The sequence below is a fragment of the Catharus ustulatus genome, chromosome 12 (genome assembly GCF_009819885.2).
Source record: "Catharus ustulatus isolate bCatUst1 chromosome 12, bCatUst1.pri.v2, whole genome shotgun sequence".
NCBI lineage: Eukaryota > Metazoa > Chordata > Aves > Passeriformes > Turdidae > Catharus > Catharus ustulatus.
The window spans coordinates 14,607,363-14,624,973 of NC_046232.1; the positions used below are offsets into that span (position 1 = coordinate 14,607,363).

At 40.7% G+C, this 17,611-nt stretch overlaps 1 protein-coding gene across 4 annotated transcripts in view; it reads right to left on the reverse strand.

Annotated features, from left to right (window-relative positions):
- AGBL1 (AGBL carboxypeptidase 1) overlaps positions 1–17,611 on the reverse strand; it is a 367,447-nt gene that overhangs the window by 301,284 nt on the left and 48,552 nt on the right. For all 4 annotated transcript variants that reach the window (XM_033070851.1, XM_033070848.2, XM_033070847.2 and 1 more), the window contains 6 exons: positions 11,847–12,055; positions 6,442–6,607; positions 5,430–5,503; positions 3,258–3,374; positions 1,690–2,285; positions 336–419 (listed from right to left, as the gene is read on the reverse strand). In XM_033070851.1, the coding sequence (XP_032926742.1) occupies positions 336–419; positions 1,690–2,285; positions 3,258–3,374; positions 5,430–5,503; positions 6,442–6,607; positions 11,847–12,055 (1,246 nt within the window). The remainder of the gene's footprint in view (positions 1–335; positions 420–1,689; positions 2,286–3,257; positions 3,375–5,429; positions 5,504–6,441; positions 6,608–11,846; positions 12,056–17,611) is intronic.

The window sequence follows — 17,611 nt, forward strand, 5'->3', positions numbered from 1 at the left end:
GCATTTGTGAGTACAGTTCCCAGCACCAGTCTTCACATCTCTGTTCCAAATCACTGCATGCAATGCAGACAGATCCAGGGACAACCTACAGCCCCTTTGGTGTATTTTCTTGTTCTGTCTATAGATTTTGATGCTCTCCTCCTCCAGTGACTTCCACAACAAAACCTTTCCCTGGAATCACCTACAAGGAATCTGCTCCTCCTGGATATTTTCTCTGTTAGGCCTTTACCTCCTGTGCTATTTCTTCTTCACCTGTGTCAGGGCTGATAAAGTGAACTGAGCTCAGTGACAGCATGGCAGTGCCCCTGGTTGCACACTCAGTTTAGGTGACCCACCTGGGATCATCCAAATCAAACACAGTTCTTCCTATCACATCCCCCGGCTGGATCAGGCGGCGAACATCATCAAGGACTTTGTCCCTGGGAAGAAGAAAGCAGCAAATCAGCAAATTGTAGTGACAGTGTGTGAAATATTGATATGGAATATTCTTCTGGAAAGAGTCTTAGGAAATTCTTTTTAAGGACTGGAAAGGACTTCCATGTGCTAATTCCAGGTGAACTTTCTTTTCCCATTGTGAGAACATTTCTGTTCCATCCCCATTACAGTGAGTTGCCTTTTGGGTTAAACCACTGATTCTGCAAAATTTTTTATTCACTGCTGAATTTGACACTACTGTGTCAAATTTTATTTATCCCCAGTTCTTCCCAGTCATTGCCAACCCCCAAGTGGACAGCCTTACCCTGTGAGGAAATATCTGCCACAACTTACAAACCTACAAATCTGACTCATAGTGAATATTGACTATAAGTCAAGCTGATTTCTACTCATTATTAAACAGAGTTTCTCTGTTCCCTGAAGATGGTCAAATGTGGAATACCAGATTTTCTTCCTGACCTTTGAAGCAATCATGTTATGCCTCAAAGCATGATATGATTATTCCTATTTTAGCTGTACAGTGACACATGTTGCTGTAGCCTTAAAAGCAGAACTTTTAGAACAACAAGATGGTAGAGTGATTTTCCCTCTAAATAAGATTTCTAGCTCATATATTTACTGCAGAAAGAATCATTCTCCCTAGCAGTTATAAATCAGTGGTCTTAAATGCCATTTGTTGATCAGCTCTAAAGTTTAGCACAGAATCCATCTTTGCTGCCTGCTAATAATCTCCATAGCACTAAAAGGAAATATAAAGTCATTGCATATAGGCCTATGTCAAGCCAAAAAACCTGTTGTTATAGGAGCTTTCTCTCCCAGCATGACTTCAAAACAAAACTTCCCACTCATCTGAGCACCTAAATAACAAGAGGTCCTTCCTGAGAGGACAGATAGGAATTTCCCTGAAAGAATCAGATAGGACCAATGGTGCAAGCACAAAATGTGACTGAATAAAGAGCAAGATTGAAGGTAAAAATACATCTCACAAGGACACAGAGGATTCTCCATCTCTAAAATGGACTTGTTCTCCTTTGTGCTCTAACAAGGTCACAGATTCACAACCCATCTTAGATTCCCATCACGAATACAGATATATTGATGAATTTACCAATCAATCAAGGCAAATAATTGGGTAGCAAAAAGTTGTTCAATAACTTCCTAAGACATTCAACAAGAGCTGTTAGATCAGACCTACCCAAGCCAGGTTTGAGCCCAAGAGCTCTCAAGGTGGTCACTACATTAAAGCACAATCACCTTTGCACCCCGTGCTTGCGCTCCAACACGGGCTTGCTGTAGGGAGGAGCCTGGTGGCCCCAGAAATCTGGGAATGCCAGCTCTCTGTAGCCTGGGATGGACTTCACACATTTGGCCCTGGCTGCGTAGGAACAAGGGCTGTGGAATGGGATGTGGTGTTTCTCCAGAAGATTTCTAACTATATCTGAGCTCTCCAGCCTCCCTTCAGGACTAGGATTGAGCGAGGCCTCACAGTGAGGGTAAAACATTGTTTTGTACCAAGCAGCATCTTTTGGGAGAGGGCAAAAAGCAAACAGATCACTCCTGGATGGATCTTCCTCCTCACAGAAGTCTTTATCCTGGGTTTCTTCAGCAATGTCTCTCTTTTCATCATTCTTATCCCATATGCATTCCTCCTCCTTTCTCCAGCTCTGAAATGGGACTTCGAAATCCTGTTCCCCTGGATCTGGTCCCATCTCTGTGACACTTTGGTTCCTCCATCTGCAGTTTGGATGTTTCACAGAAGTAGCACTTGGAATGAAATGAGAGGGAGCAGAGGGAAGATTCTCAGTCCTGTCCTCCAAGCTCTTCTTTTCCTCAGATTCAAATTCAAGCTCCTTTAAATTTAAAAAGCAGAAGAAATTGAAAGAAACTACAGACAGATTGTGCCTCCTTCCAGATGAAACTTTTCAAGGAGGAGAAAAGGAAATATTTACACATCTCCCAAAACTGTACTCAAGCAATAAAACAGCCAGAGCAAACTCAGTGCATGGACCACTTGCCAGTGTTTCTCTATCCACAAAGCTGTTCCAACAGAAATCCTCAGAAACCAAAAGGATCTGATGGAGATGACTCGCCCAGATGACTCAACCAAAACCAATCATTCAAACAAAAAAGGGAAGATGTTTTGCAAGGTATTTTTTTAGAGATATAAATGTTACAGGAGGGTAAAGGTGGCCAATCTGTCATGCAAAACTCCACCTTCATGCAGGAGTATGATTTAATTCCATTTGACTATTTATGGTCACAATCAATATCACAACATTGTGCCTACAGGAGATACATTAACCCAGTGATCTTTTTTTCAGATTCATATTTGAAACAAGGTTTGTAGCTGCCCTAAATTCTAAAACTTGTAATGAGTGCCATATTCCTTATTTTCTTGTCCTAAGCACCACTACAAAAAATGATTTGAACTGTTCATTTCATTCAGTGCAATCTCCTCTTCCTTCAAACCACTAGTTGACAGTATTTACTTTTCACATCTCATTCTGATTTTGATATTGCTGTTGAAATTGCCAGCAAGGATACAAATTATCTGACAGATTTCTCATGTGGCAATTGATTCAACACTGCTTACTTAATCTACACCCAGAGAAATGTGCATCAAATATCATTCCTTTTATCACTCATGATTCACACCAATAAACTACTGCAGAAGTCATAATCTTTGGCTTTCCAGTCCTGTAAGACTTAGAGATTCACTTTTGGAATAGCCTCGTCTAGCTATTATTTGTCAATAATCCCTTTCAAGTATTTCTTAAATTCTGGAACGTTCACAAATAAAGGAAACTGTACTACAGTCATACCTGAAAATTCTGGGAAAGCTCTGCACACAGAGCTTCATATTTTTCAAGCTCTTGTTCTGGCCGGTCAAGCACTGGCCTCGACCTCAATTTATTCACATCTGTCTCCAAGTCACAATCCTACAAAAGCAGAATTAGAAAAGCACATGTGTTACACCTGCCCCATGAGATGATCTCAACCATCAGTGAATTGAGGACAAAAACAGTATCTGAAACTTTCACAAAGGCTGCTGTGCATTAATGTGCAGCCTCACCCATGATAGATGTGAGAACCAAAGCCAAACTATGTCAAGCATTCAACTATTACATAAAAAAACAGAAACCAAAAACTAAAAATAAAAAAAAAAAAAAACAGGAGAAGCTGGAACAAGAAGTAAGGATGGAAACATGGCATTGATGACTGGGCATTACATTACACCATTATCCAAATAATTCAACGTGTCTATGTCCCACCAAATGCCATCAAAGTAATTATTTGCTCCTGACAAACAGATTCATTTCCAAAGTTGTTATTAAAACAAAAAAATAAATTTGGCTGAATGCAGCAGTGCCCATGGCATTTCAAACCATGAGCCACACTTGGGTGAAAAAGCAGAGTCTGAAGTATTGTTTGGGCAGAGATAAAAAGGCAGTGAAGACCTGCCAGCAGCATGAGGTCGGTTGAAAAGGATTTGCCACTGAGTATAATTTGCATTATACTGATGCTTAAGATGCTTCAAATTTCGGATGAAAAAGAATAGATGGTTGATGTGGTGATTTTTATTTTCAAAGAACCCTCTGAACAGTTCCTGACGGAAGGGTAGAGCCAAGTTTCAGTTTGGTTGGTGTTGCTAGCATGCATGGATGTGTTATGTAGCTGTGAAAATGTTTGTAAATCACATCAATACCAGCAAACATTGTGCAAAAAATCTTACACAAAAAAAAAAAAAAAAAAAGTGGATAAGCTGAAACTTCATTATCCATTCCCTGTTTGCTTTCCCTTTAACAAGATTTTTAACAGGAGATATATGGCCAGTAAACCAGACAAACCGTATTTAAAACTCATATTCAGAATAAGCTCTTAGGCAAAATAAAAAAAAAAAAAACAAACCCAAAACTGCTTACATCTACTTGGTAAATCCTTATGAATAATGAAATAGTTCAGAAGCATGGTGGAGCTGTTACTGAATGAATAACTAATTAAAGAAGGAGATAAATCCACTATGAGCCTTATTCCTAATGAGCATCTTGACGAGTTCTAATATTCAGATAAAAACAGTCAGACAGGGGCAAGTTAGGACACTCAGATAATGTGGGGGGGGTTAACTTCTTTTTTTCACTGGGTGACATCAGTTTAATACTTGAGGAGAAAAAGACAGGACAAGTAATGAGAATTCCCTTTCACAGAAGTCTCAATCATTTCTAATTAGACTGTATTTGCAACTTCATTTCTTTAATTTGCTTTCCCAAGCCTCTTTATGTGGACAAGACTTATTAGCAGTATTCACTACTTCACATTTGCATATGAGCTTGTTTGTATTTTCACTACAAAAAAGTTTGCACTCTCATCTTCAGCTGGTAGAAGGTTTTTGGTTTTTTTTTTCCCAGTTAGGTTACTGCAGGGAGAGTGCTACGGGAGAATTCAGAGAAATATTGAATAATTAATTGTATTATTTGTCTGTGTGCAGCAGCAAATAAAGAAGGCATATAGGTTCAAATGCACCAGCTGTGGCTTAAAAGAACCAACCTTTTCCTTAGGGTAGGTGCACAGCCTAAATATGCACTGATATGGGAATAAAGAAAGTTTTAGCCTTTCCTAGACGATAAATCAATTTTCCCTAAGTGCCATTTTCCTGGCACATGCCTAGCAGATCAAATATCCACCATTTATCCCTGACTGTGGATGTGATTCTGGGTAGTCTCTGCAGGAACAGAGAAGCCACCAAACCCCCTCCACCCTGGGTGACAAGTGGGAAAATGAATAGAATAAAAGCAGGGCACATTTTAATGAAAGTCAGTGCATTCTCCTTTCTTTCTTTCTTTCTTTCTTCTTATTACCCATCTAGTGTGCTCACATGGGACCACATGCACATCTACATTCTCTGCTCAGATAGTGTTTCAGGGGGTGAAAATGGACAATGAAAGTTTTATTTTCCAGTATGCAGATGATTATGGGAACTATGCTTGTATACCTACTTCCTCTTTACTCTCCACATCCTCGTTCTCCCAGTCTTTTTCAGCCTCTTCCTCTCCTTCACTTTCACTGTCACCTGCAGAAGTAGGAAGGAGACAGAGACAGGTGTTCAACCTAATATCCCTCTCATACCCCACAGAGAAATAGATGTAAATTCTTCTACATGTGCCACAAGGTCCACAACCCACCACAACCCTGATTAAAGCAAATCCCATTTGTTAATCTCATATAAATGAATTTGGCACTAATTCACCCAGTTTTTAAAGCTCTCTCCTCTTGGACTCAAGCTCTGCCTTTCAAAACCATGACAAATGTCCCCATGATATGGATCCAACTCATTTTGCAAAGCAATGCAGAGATTTTCTGCTTGGCTGCAATGATATTACAGGATGCTCTTAATCTGTATTATCTAGATTAGGGTGTTTTACTGCTATGATTGTTACAGTATTTCAGCATCTTCCACACAAATTGAATGTAGCAAAAATTGCTTCTGTGTATCATGGAGCCTTTCCTGCAGAGCACCTCTCCTGCCTGTGCTCCAGTTCTGCTTTCCAGCAAGAGCTCCCATCTTCTACTCGTGCAGCAGGACTGCTATCTGCCTTTACTTTAGAAAGGGAAAAGGACAATAATTCTTGCAATTTTTTACTGAAAAGGCTGCAGGGCAGTTTTTGCCCCCCAAGCAGCCAAGGCACTGTCTGTTACTGGGGAGCAGTGGCATCTCCAGCCTCTGCTACAACCACTCTGCTCCATTATTCTTTTGGATAATAGAAGAATTTGGTTTTTTCCTTTTCCTTGCTCCTTTCTGTCTTCTCTCATTTATTCTCCAAACAAACTCTTGCAGTTTCAAGAAGACCTGGGAGTAATTTCTTCCCTACTGAGTGACATTGTAGGTTATCAGATTAATTTTATCTCTAAACCTCGGGATTATGCCAAGTCTCCCTTCCCCAGATCCCACACTTAATTCTCATGTCATGCTCCTTTTCTTCCTTCTGAACTCGCCCTTTAGCCATTTACCTTCAGAGCCCTCACATGGGGGTTCAGCACTGGCATTCCCAGGAAGAGGGAAGGAATAGGAACTTCTGACAGTCACCACAGGCAGATGCTCCTTGGGGTAGCACTTCCTCAGAATGTGAGTCGCAGTAGTTATGATTGGATCCAGATTTTTACAAGATAAGCAGTCCTAGGAAACAAAGGAGAACTACATTAAGGACAGCTTCTTACAGCAGTCCTCCCTGTCACACATAATCCCTCAAAGCAGAGCCACTCTTCTAGTGAGAACATAATTCCCTTTACCACTCATGATTCACACCCATAAACTACAACAAAAAGTCATAAACTTGATTTTTCCAGTCCTGTAAGTGCTACAGGTTTACTCTTGAAATAATCTTGTCTAGTTATCACTTTTCAATACTTCTTTTCATGTATTTCTTAAATTCTGGAATATTCACAAATCAAGGAAACTGCACTGTGATTGTACCTGAAAACCAGGTGAAAGTGCTGGACACTTTGCTCCATATTGTTCACATTATTTCCCCTTTTTTTTTATCACTGATGGAATATAACTGGAACAGCAAGTTCTGCAGTCTGAACTCGAGTTCCTGCAGTCCATCTCTTACAGCCATGCAGGTTAGCATGGATCTCAGAGGATTTCCATCCCTGCATGTCATTTGGGAGACACAGCATCTCTGAGCTCTGCTCCAAACCGTTGTAGTCAGGGTACATTAAAGGAAGCTAACACAGGTAACAGAAGCACTGAAGCAATATGGTTTTTAATATGCATTAAAAAATGCTTTGTGGAGCCCATGTGTATGGTTTTGCTTGCCAAAACATGCCAAAATTTGTGCTGCTTCTGCCCCTTCAGCACAACTGCACCCAGAGTCATCATGCCAAAAGTCACAGAGATAAACACAGTTAACAGCACAGTTTCAGTGTGCTCATGGTACACAATGCATTCTCCAAGAGAGCACTCCCACTGCACTCTGTTCTCTGTGGTTAAAGCATCAGGCCCAAGAGCTATTCTGAAAGATCACTATATATTACCTAATCATAAAATAATTGATAACTGAAGTACCCTACAATTTCTGCTGCTATAATCCAGAAGAGGAAAAATAGACATGTAAGGATTTTTTACAGCCCAGGTATACTTTGAAGACACAGAACACTTCGTATTTTTTTGTTGTTGTTGTACTGTTGTGTAAGTGAGCTCCTCAGACTTTTGTTGCAAACAAAACAAACCAAAATCCCCACAGAACTAGAGCAAAGACCCCCTGGGACATCATAGAAGTGATGCAAGTCTTCATACATCACAGTCTATGTCTTCAACATAACAGAGTCAGGGAGTTTGGATAAAGGAATGATAGTGCTGCCCAAAAGCAAAGTTGTTTAAAACCAATGGGTGCAGTTCTCAGAAAACCCAGCCCTTGGATTTGCCCAAATACAGCACATCCAAAGCACAGCCTCCATCAGAGTGACTGAATCATAAGTGCAGTATCCTACCCAAATGTTCACTCTGCCTCTCAGCATGTTTTCTTCATTGGTTTGGAACTAAGACTGAGCTCATCAGAACAGGAATGCAACTTAAATAAGCAGCATGAATGTGCTGTAAGGCAAAAGAAAAATATTGCAATACATTCTACTACTATTTAATGATTTTGCATCCCTGTGGCAGAGATAAAATGGAAAAAACAAGAGGGAAGAAGAAATACTTCACGCCATTGTCTGATAGACCATAGTCAGGATTTGGGCTGGACAAAAAAAAAAAAAAAAAAACACCAAAAAAAGAGACAATCCAAACATTCAGCAGAACCAGGCAGAGTGCCAAAAGAACATAAAGAACATAAAATGACCATTGGAACACAGCTCCTGCCTGACTAACCTGATCTCCTTCCAGGAAAAGGTGACACTGTTTAGCGGTGGACTTGAGAGTGCTGGATTAATGACTGGATTGAATCTTAAAGGTCTTTTCCAATCTAAATGATTCTGTGAGTATAAAGTGCTGTACTATAAATCAGGAACAGAAAAATGGCTGCACTGGGGTTCTTTTGGTTGCAGAGGATTCTACTCTGTTTTCTCATGTATGATTGAATGGCATTATAAGATTCAGTGGGATTAACCAGGATTCCTGTAGGGAGGATAGAAAAAATCATCTAAAGCTGACATGCTTACAAGACTCACTACAAGAATTTTAATATGTATTTCTAGTTCTCTGGTTGTTTGGAACTAGGGGGAGAGAAAAGAAAATTATGAAAGCATCTCTGAGGAAAGTTTTATTATGGGTAGAGCAAACACCAAGGAGAACGGTTTCTATTTCTGTTTCAATTTATTCACTCCTTCATATGGTTGCCTTTGTTTGCTTGTTATTAAAGGAAAGATTAGGAAAGTTTGTCTACATGTGGGAACAGGCTAATATTCTTAACAGTCTACTAGTTTAGTTTACTAAAACTGATCTGTTTTTGCTAAAACAGTGAACATAGGACTGTTTAATTGCCTGCCTTGGGACAACCAACTTATTTCATTGCCAAGTGAATTTAAATAGTCAAGAACAAGGCATGTTCATCCACACAATGAACTTCAACACATGGAGTCATTCAATGATGCTATTTGAAAGTCATATTTTTCTGTACAGCAAATTAACTCACAAGTGCAAACAAGCCTTCAGATACCTTAGAGGGAATTTGTGGGACTGTTTTCATTACTGCTCATAAAGTGCTCTCAGATTCTAAGGTAACACTGTTTACAAATAACTGAAAATTATTACATCAGTGTGTTGGAAAAGCCCTTTTTACTGACACCTGGGAAGCAGACAGGAGACTGCTCTGAGTGTAAGCTATCCCATTTATTTTTGTGGTGGAATAATGTGAATGAGGGAAGAGTAAATCCTTAGCTCAGAAAACTTATGTAAAGCTAACCTGGATTCAGATCTGCTTTTTAATCTCCACACTCAATCTTTTCTCCATTGAATCGGGAATAGGACAGATATTATGGTATGTGATATACAGGAAAAAAAAAGGAGGTTTCAATATGACAGTAAGACAAAAGATAGTGATGCTGATGGATGTTCCTACTGGCAAACAGAGAGTAGAATATAGGATAATATTATCCTAGAATAGTATGGGAAGGCAGAAGAGAAACAAGGCAAGTTTAAGGAACCAGATGGAAGAGTGATAAAATATCAAGATAACATTCCATGCAGCAGTCTCTCCTGTTTTCTTGTCTCAGAGTAGGCAGCTCTGTCACTGCACACAAAGCCAGACAGTGCTAATGTGAATATACCATTTAACTGTCACAGGAAAATCTAAGTGCAGTTAGGAAAAGGGAATGGGAACAGAAAGTACTTCCTTTCCATTAATGATTTCATTATCTCAAATTATTTTTTATTCCAGGTAGAAGTAGAATTCAAAATATCTCTGAATTCCTCTAAAATATCTCTAAACTCTTCTCAAATAGAGCAGCAGTCACTTCTAATCTATGTGAGGTGACAGTTTTTGAACTATTGGTTCCTCCTGTAAAAAAATAAGCTTAAGGACTATTAAAAGCTCAGGTATTTCATCTGTCCATCAGCCCAGACAATAGGCAGCCAGAGAGATTTCAACTGAAAACCAGCCTTGTAAATTGAATTTCCACTGGAGTTTAAAACAAATCCATCTTGGCAAAATGGTTTTCATTTCAATAAATATGTCTGTATAAGGAAAAAAAAAAGCTTGAAAAGTTTTAGAACTTTTATAGCCAGACTTTAACACCTTAAAAACCTCATTATCTGCTCAGAGTTTGGTCCAGGTTAATCATCACAGCCAGAGCATTCCCTGAAGGCACTAAAATACTGTCCACACACAGTCACTGCTTTCCCAGTCAGGAGCTGTTTGTCTTGTCCTGCCTTTATCTCTTTCTCTCTTGCCTGTTGTCCATGTCAGGAGACAAGATTTCCCATCTTTCTATCAAGAAAATTATGAACATTTTCATGGCACAGCAGCCTCTACCCCAGGTTAGAGTAGGGAAGAGCACGAGTGAGAGCTCCTGGGGCTGCCAGACTCCTGCCAACACTTCATGGCTTGGACAGACACTGCAAGACTGACAATACCCCAAAGAAGCAGTGAGAGAATATTGAGCTTTGAATACATCAACCTTGGTTATTCCTTGTCCAAGGTCTCCCTAATAACACACACTGGGAAAAAAAAATAAAAAGCAATGTGGAGGCCCCTGAAGCTGTCATTTCTGCTCCACTTCTGACCTTTGGAAGGATTAGCATTAGCAGTGCTTGCTGGAGCCTTGGTGTGTCATTTCCTGTTTGTTCACCCAAGGTGCCCCACGTTTGCACTTGCCATGGAGTTGCTCCCAGGCTGAGCTATCAGGAGGTGTTAGCTCAGAAAGCTCCACAGGCTGGGGAAGGCTCTGGAGAGGGAACGAGCCAACATCCACCCTCGAGCAGCTCTTTCCATCCACCCCACTCATGTCTCTTCAGACCAGGGACTTCTCCTTAACAAAAGCCATAATCCTTTGGGAGGTCTGCTGGCTCATCCTACCTAAAGGAAAGGTCAATTTTTCATGAGGTGAAGTGAAAAAATTCCAGAAGTCTCCCATACGCTGGTGGTAAGAAATGACTCACAGAAGAATCCTTCATGACAGTGATGGAAAAGGGGAAGAAAAACACACTGAGTCATAAGGGAATGGATTTTTTTTAAGGGAGAAGGAGACAGGTTTTTCTTCTGATGGTTCTAGAGTGAGATCATGCATAGGCAGTAAGAATGACAATGGAAACACTCCCATGGAATCACAGGGGTGATTTTCTCTAAGTTCAAAGCAAGCTAAGGAAGCACTTTGCTGAAGGGCTGAGGAAACTCTCACTGCTCTGTACCTGCCTTTTCTATACCTTACAGAAATACATACCTTTCTATACCTTATCCCATCCACAGGACCATGGCATCTTTCTTGAACTCACATTAGTGTTTCACAAGATTAAAATTTAATCTCCTGAAAAAAACTATTGATGGATGTTTCTCATTAGGAAAGGCTTGGCTAAATGAGCATTTTGTTTAAAAGGCTGATTGAGTGGAATCATCTGGATATTGTAAAGAAAAATCTCATGAAAGATCCAAGCAATTCCCCTATTGAGATACTGCATTATTCTTCAGGAGAAGTCATCCAAGCAGGCAGCAGGATGCACAAGGAAAGAGAAAAGCACTAAAAGCATGAACTAGAATTCCCATGCGTCTCATAGGAATTAAGATTTGTTTTAAAATTAAACACTTTAGCTTTTCTGAAGTACTAACTTTGTAGAAAGTCAATAGTTCTTAATTTTACCAGTTTTTTCATCTATATATCCTATCCTGAATTCACATAACGATGGCATTTCCTGCAGTGGGATGTAGAACCCAGCCCTCACCCCCAAATGACCTCATTTAAACACAAAAAGCATCACTTACCTGCACACTTGTGAAGAGAATCTCCATTCCCCGCGAACCAAGGAAAGTCTCCCTGCCCAGCTGGATGTTGGTGATGTATTTGAGGCAGAGCAGGAGACCCCTACGAATGTAAATGTAGTTGTTGGAGACATCATTGCGATGCCAGTCCTGGTAGAGTCTCAGCAGTTCCCCCAGGTAACCCCTGTTCACTGCCCGGCGGCTGTTGGACTCTGAAAAGGAGAGAAAAGGCTCAATTAAACTCCTTCCTATTGGTCATTGTGGCTGCTCAGTGCTTGAACTCAGATTTGAACACCTGCTCATTCTGGCTTAATGGTGTCAGTTAAAAAACAATTTTTTTTACCTTTTTTTAATATTTAAAATGGTTTTTGCTGGGCATGACCTAGGTTCTTGGAACAATACATTAAAAAAAGGAAACCACAACAGCGTCCTGTCTGGAAACAGGAACCCTCCAGGTGAACCAAACCATCAGTCTGTATCTCCTTCCAAGTGCTAATAAACCTAAATCCAGTTGCAGCACCACAAGATTTCCTGAAACTACCAAAGCTCCTGAGAAGTGAGAAAAGTTGAATAAAGTAAGAGTAGTCAACAGCATAAAATCTTCACATACTGCTGCACTTCAGTCCTGAGAGAACACCTTGCTGAGATCAACAAATTCAAAAACCTTGTGGCTGTACAGTCCTGTCACAGCCAGAGAAATTATGTTTAACTTCTAAATGTATTCCCACAAATACCTGCATAATGAAAGCCATGAATCAAGTGATTCTGGAAACCCACAGTATTTAAAAATTAACAAAACACCAACACCACCAATAGCAGTTTGGGCTTCTTTTCTCTTGCTTTCTGGCTCTAATATTTTAAAGGTCATATTCAGATAATGTCTAAAGGCTTTACTGCATAGGCAAGAAAATTACAAAAAGAAAATTAAGAAAAATTAAATTTATAAAAATATAAAAGAGATCTACAATATTCCTTTAATCATGTAGCTCCAGGATATCAGACTGAAAGGAGAAGATGATAAAACTTGTGATACAATACAAATTCTGCTATGTTTCTAAAACACATCCCTTCACCCACTGTATTCCCTACCCTGGCCCTCAGGACAAACAAAACCATACCAGACTCCAGGCTCCCTCCCTTTAAACCAACCCTGCCTAAATTTTCCTGACTGCTCCTGCCACTCCTTGCTGTGACACGCATTAAAAGCTGTCAGGAGCTCAGTAATCAGCTGGGGGGGCAGGTAGCATCAGCAGGGCAGGAGCTGAGCTCTCTGAATGCCAATCAGCCCTTGCAGATCACAGCAGATGGCTCCTGGTGCTGCTGCTCCAGAGCTACTGGGCTCCAATCCATTTCCACTTCATTAAACACAGTGCCAGAGCCTCTCACACCTGGAACTTCAAAGGCATCAGTGGGGATTCACGGGACAGGAGAAGCAGCTAGAGGTTAAGTGAGAGAATAGGAAGATGCTACCTGAAGAAAATCAGCAACAAGAGAAGGCACAGAAGGAATAAGCAGAAGCAGCATGGGCAGCAAACCTCAATCCCAGTGATGAAGCAGATGGAGACATTGGGAGGGGGAAAGAAGTCACCTGAAGTCATCTCAGTCTGCTCTCTGCATTAGGTTAGCAAACCTTACCTGGAGAGGGGATTGGAGGGTTTTTCTGCTGCCTGCCCTGGTCCTGCAATTTCCTCTACCATTAACACCAGCCAGCACCCCAGCCCAAGCTGCCAACTCATTTTAATGCTGCTCTGCATCTTCACACCACCCTGCTGCCATGCCCCTGCACTGAGCTGCTGGTCCCACAGCAATTCCAGTTCCACACAGCTCTGCCCAGGCTCCCACACCTTGTCCTGCAGCTCTGCTTGCTGGTAACCACCTGAACTAACTCTGCATTCTGAGGCTCAGGGTGTCAGCGTGGAAAAGGTCACCCTCCTCCTTTGACCTTCATTCTGTATTTCTGTTTTCTATTTTACTCTCTGTGAAAAAAACTTTAATTGCTTGAGAATCCCTTATCAATCCCAATGATTTTATTCATGATTTCCTGTTAATCCTCAACCAGCTGTCATGTTTACTAACCTGCAGGATGACTAACCCCTTAAATCAGTCAATCTTCCTTGAAGAATTACTCGGGAAGCTCTGTAAAAGTCAATAAGAGTATAAAACATGACAAGAAGAAGAGAGCTGGGGAGCATAAGGTAGGGACAATTTAGATCAGACTCAGAGCCTCCCTGAGCTGTTCAGGGACAGATTAAATTGGACTAGATCTCAGGTTTTATAGCCTCTAGCACTCAGAGCTTGAAGTCTAAGCTTTCTGTGTCAATGTCAATAGGAAGAGGGAAAAACTGGGAAGCACTGTGTGTAGAGCTTCTTGGGGAATTTATTGAAAAAAAAAATTCTCTCAAAGTGTGTTTGTGATCTTTTAAGACAGATTTCCACATTTGAATCTCAACTCCATAGGGACCAGAACACACAACTGTCCTATGCTTTAGATTTAATACTCCTTGAAAAGCATGGAGGAAGGTGAGCAGAATAATTTTGCTGTTTCCTCACGTGTTTTCTGTAGTACTTAGCACCTTCAGGATCAAAACAGTCTCTTCAAAATAAAGCTGAGACACTCTGTTCTGTGAGAAAGAGATGGAGAGACAGGACTACAGTTTCCTGAACCCTTTGATCAGAAGCAATGAGAATTAATTGCTGAAGGGGCAAGAAACACATTCATTTTGTTTCTCCTGTCTGGTTTCATTGATTCTCTTCTGCTCTCCTGTGCTGTCAGTGTTTTTTCTTTATTTTTTCTTCCATTTTTTTCAATTCTATAGTCAATAAAGTAGTGAATAAATGAAAGAGGAAGTATGCCAAGATCTCCAGAAGGCAGAATGGAAAAAGGAGGCCTCCCCACCTGTCTGTGTCTGTTGGTCTCTCCATCTAGGGATGCACCAGCATGGGTATCTATCTATATTTTGGCACAAATACAGATGGTGGAAATGAATCATACAGGTACAAGCAGCACTGCACAGATTTGTAGGCAGCAAGAATCACCCCTCCTGGAGTGAGTGAGTACAATCTGTGTGGTAAGTGGCAAAATGTCCTGGCTTTTGACCCTCCTCCTGACATTCTTTACTTAGGCCCTCTCCTTCTCCCTGGTTACGGTCTGTGGCCAGTGCAAATGGAAAGTTTCCATCACACAGCTTTCAGCACCAAACCCAAAAAAACTATTTTGGCTAAAGATTGTGCTGATCAATGGCCAAAGCTGCATTAATAGCAGAAATCTGAATAAACATCAACCACTTCAATCTATAAATATCTGCAGCCATCAGATGAGCTCTCCCTCTGTGGCAGCTGGACGTGTGGCACTGACCTCCCCTGAGCAGGGACAGCTCTCAGGGTGACCCCTCAAGGCTGACACCAGACAAGGATGGGTTGTTAAGTGACATTTTTTGCATATGTGGGACATTCAAGACATATAGTGAACTTATGTGATCATTTTTGTATCTTATTCTAACCTTAAGGGCAGTAAATAGAGTATTGCCCTTCAATTCATCTGTACTTATTAAATATTTTACATACCCAGGTTTATTGGTTAAACTAACTACTGGATCAGATCTATCTGAGCAATCTGACTCTTCCCCTCTGTCACCTCTGACAGGGGAGCACTGTCTTCACCACCACCCCAAACTTGTCCCTGGAATCCTATTTTCTTTGCAAGAGTTCTACTTCTGCCTGAAGAGACCGGAGGGAAAGGAAAACATCCAATCCCTTCTTAGTTTCCCACATTTCTAGACCAGCCCCTTCACTTGTGGCTGCTCATGTGAAAGCTGGAGTGCTGCAGCTCAGAACATGGGACCTGAATCAGAAATATCAGTTCACCAGAAACATCTCACATGAATTTCCAGCCAACAAGCAGAAGCCTCAAATGGTTAAAGTTGCATCTAAACGAGCAAGGGGATCTTACTAGAAAGAAATCCTCAGTTTTGATGGAATTCTTGTTCTGCTGTGGGGACCTAAAGTCAGGTTTTCAGTCCAGTAGATGAAAGCCTCTCAACCACCAGTGCTACTGTGGACATTTCTGAAGCCCTCTTTGCCATCCAGTCCCCTTTGAAGTGCTTGCCAAGAGCACGGGTACCACTGGAAAACATGCAGCGTATTTAATACAAAACTGAATTACAGTCACCCTGAAATATGATGAGCAATGCACTGCTTACCAGGCAGAACAAAGAGATATTTATCTTTCTGTCTATCTGCTTAAATCTCTTTGTTGATGCCACTCAGCTGATTCATTATGCCAAGAACATACATTGCTACAGTTTGGAGATAAGAATACTCTGCTAAATTAACCCTATGGTCCCTAAAGCAGTGAAAGGAATAAGAAAAACTCCAACTTCCCCACTCTGCTCTAGGGAATGAAAAATGCCAGCTATCTCCTACAGCAAAGAGAACACAGCTATTTTATTTGGTCATTGAGAGCCCATTTTTGCAGAGAAAAGCACAAGGGCTCTCTAGAGAAACAAAATTGATTGTCCCCATGAAGAAACCAAGTCACACACAAAGTGCTGGGATCACTTCAGACCCAGTGGGCACTACAGCAGAAGGAGTTTACAGAAGATACAGAAGAAGACTAGCTCGTGTTGGAAGCCAGAAGACTGCCCTGTAGTTTAACTCTAAACAGTTTCCCTCTTTTCCTTTGATTCAGTTTCAAAGTACCTTCAGGTTGCAACTCATCAGAAAACCAGAAATAAAATTTAAAACAAAAATACAATTGCACAAAAACCTACAGTGTGATTCTTCTGACTGGTTTGAAAGAGTTTTAATAAGGACACCAGAATTTGGAAGACTTCCTCAAATTCAGGCACTGAATTTTCTGAAGTCAGATCATCACTGCAGGCACAAACACTGCCCATACCAAGACAAGGAGGTAAACAATCTTATTAAGGATGTCAATAGACAATAATGCAGCTCCTCAACACTTAGTTTTCAGTACACCCACCCCAAGAGGCAAAACATCAGGAAGTTGCCACGCCTCAGGAGATAAAGCCAACAATTTTTCTGGAATACTGAGTTACTTTCACTTTGGGATATGTCTATGTATGAAGAGTCTTGGGGAAGGAAATATAAAGGACATAGAAAATTATTTTCTTCCCCACAAAGTGGCTCTTCTCAAAGAGATAAAAGTATAGAATCAAGACTGTTTGCATTCTGAAATTCAGGAAGAAAAAACAGACACAATGCTTGGTTTAGATTATCATGAAAGGAACTGCAAAATTCAACTCTGATCACAATACCCGACAAGATGTGATCATGGATTTGGAGCCAGACTGACACTGGAGTTTGAATCCAGAGATGGATAATAAAGACTTAAACTGATGATGAGAGATGGGTGCATGAGGCAAATCCCAGACATTGTGCTGTTGGCTACAGGAGCTGGGATGGTTTTACAATGGGGTATTTCAACTCGAGATCAAAGACCTGCCTCACTAGATCTGTTGTCAAGCATTATGAATTCAGTTGTAGAGAGTGCAGGTCTAATCTGCTTCTGTGCTAGAACATCACTTTCTCTTCCTCAGAGTTACTTGCCCCTCCTTGATGTCAACATAAAAGGAAAAGAATGACAATTATTATTTTATCCCAGCAGCCACAAAATATAATTCTTATGGTTCAATAAAAAATAAAAAAAAAGAAGTGGGTGAAAGGTTAAATAAAGGTTAGTTGATGGAAGATGGGCAGGAATGAGTAGGGTATGAGAGATGAAAGGCTGTGGGAGAAGGCAAGAAGAT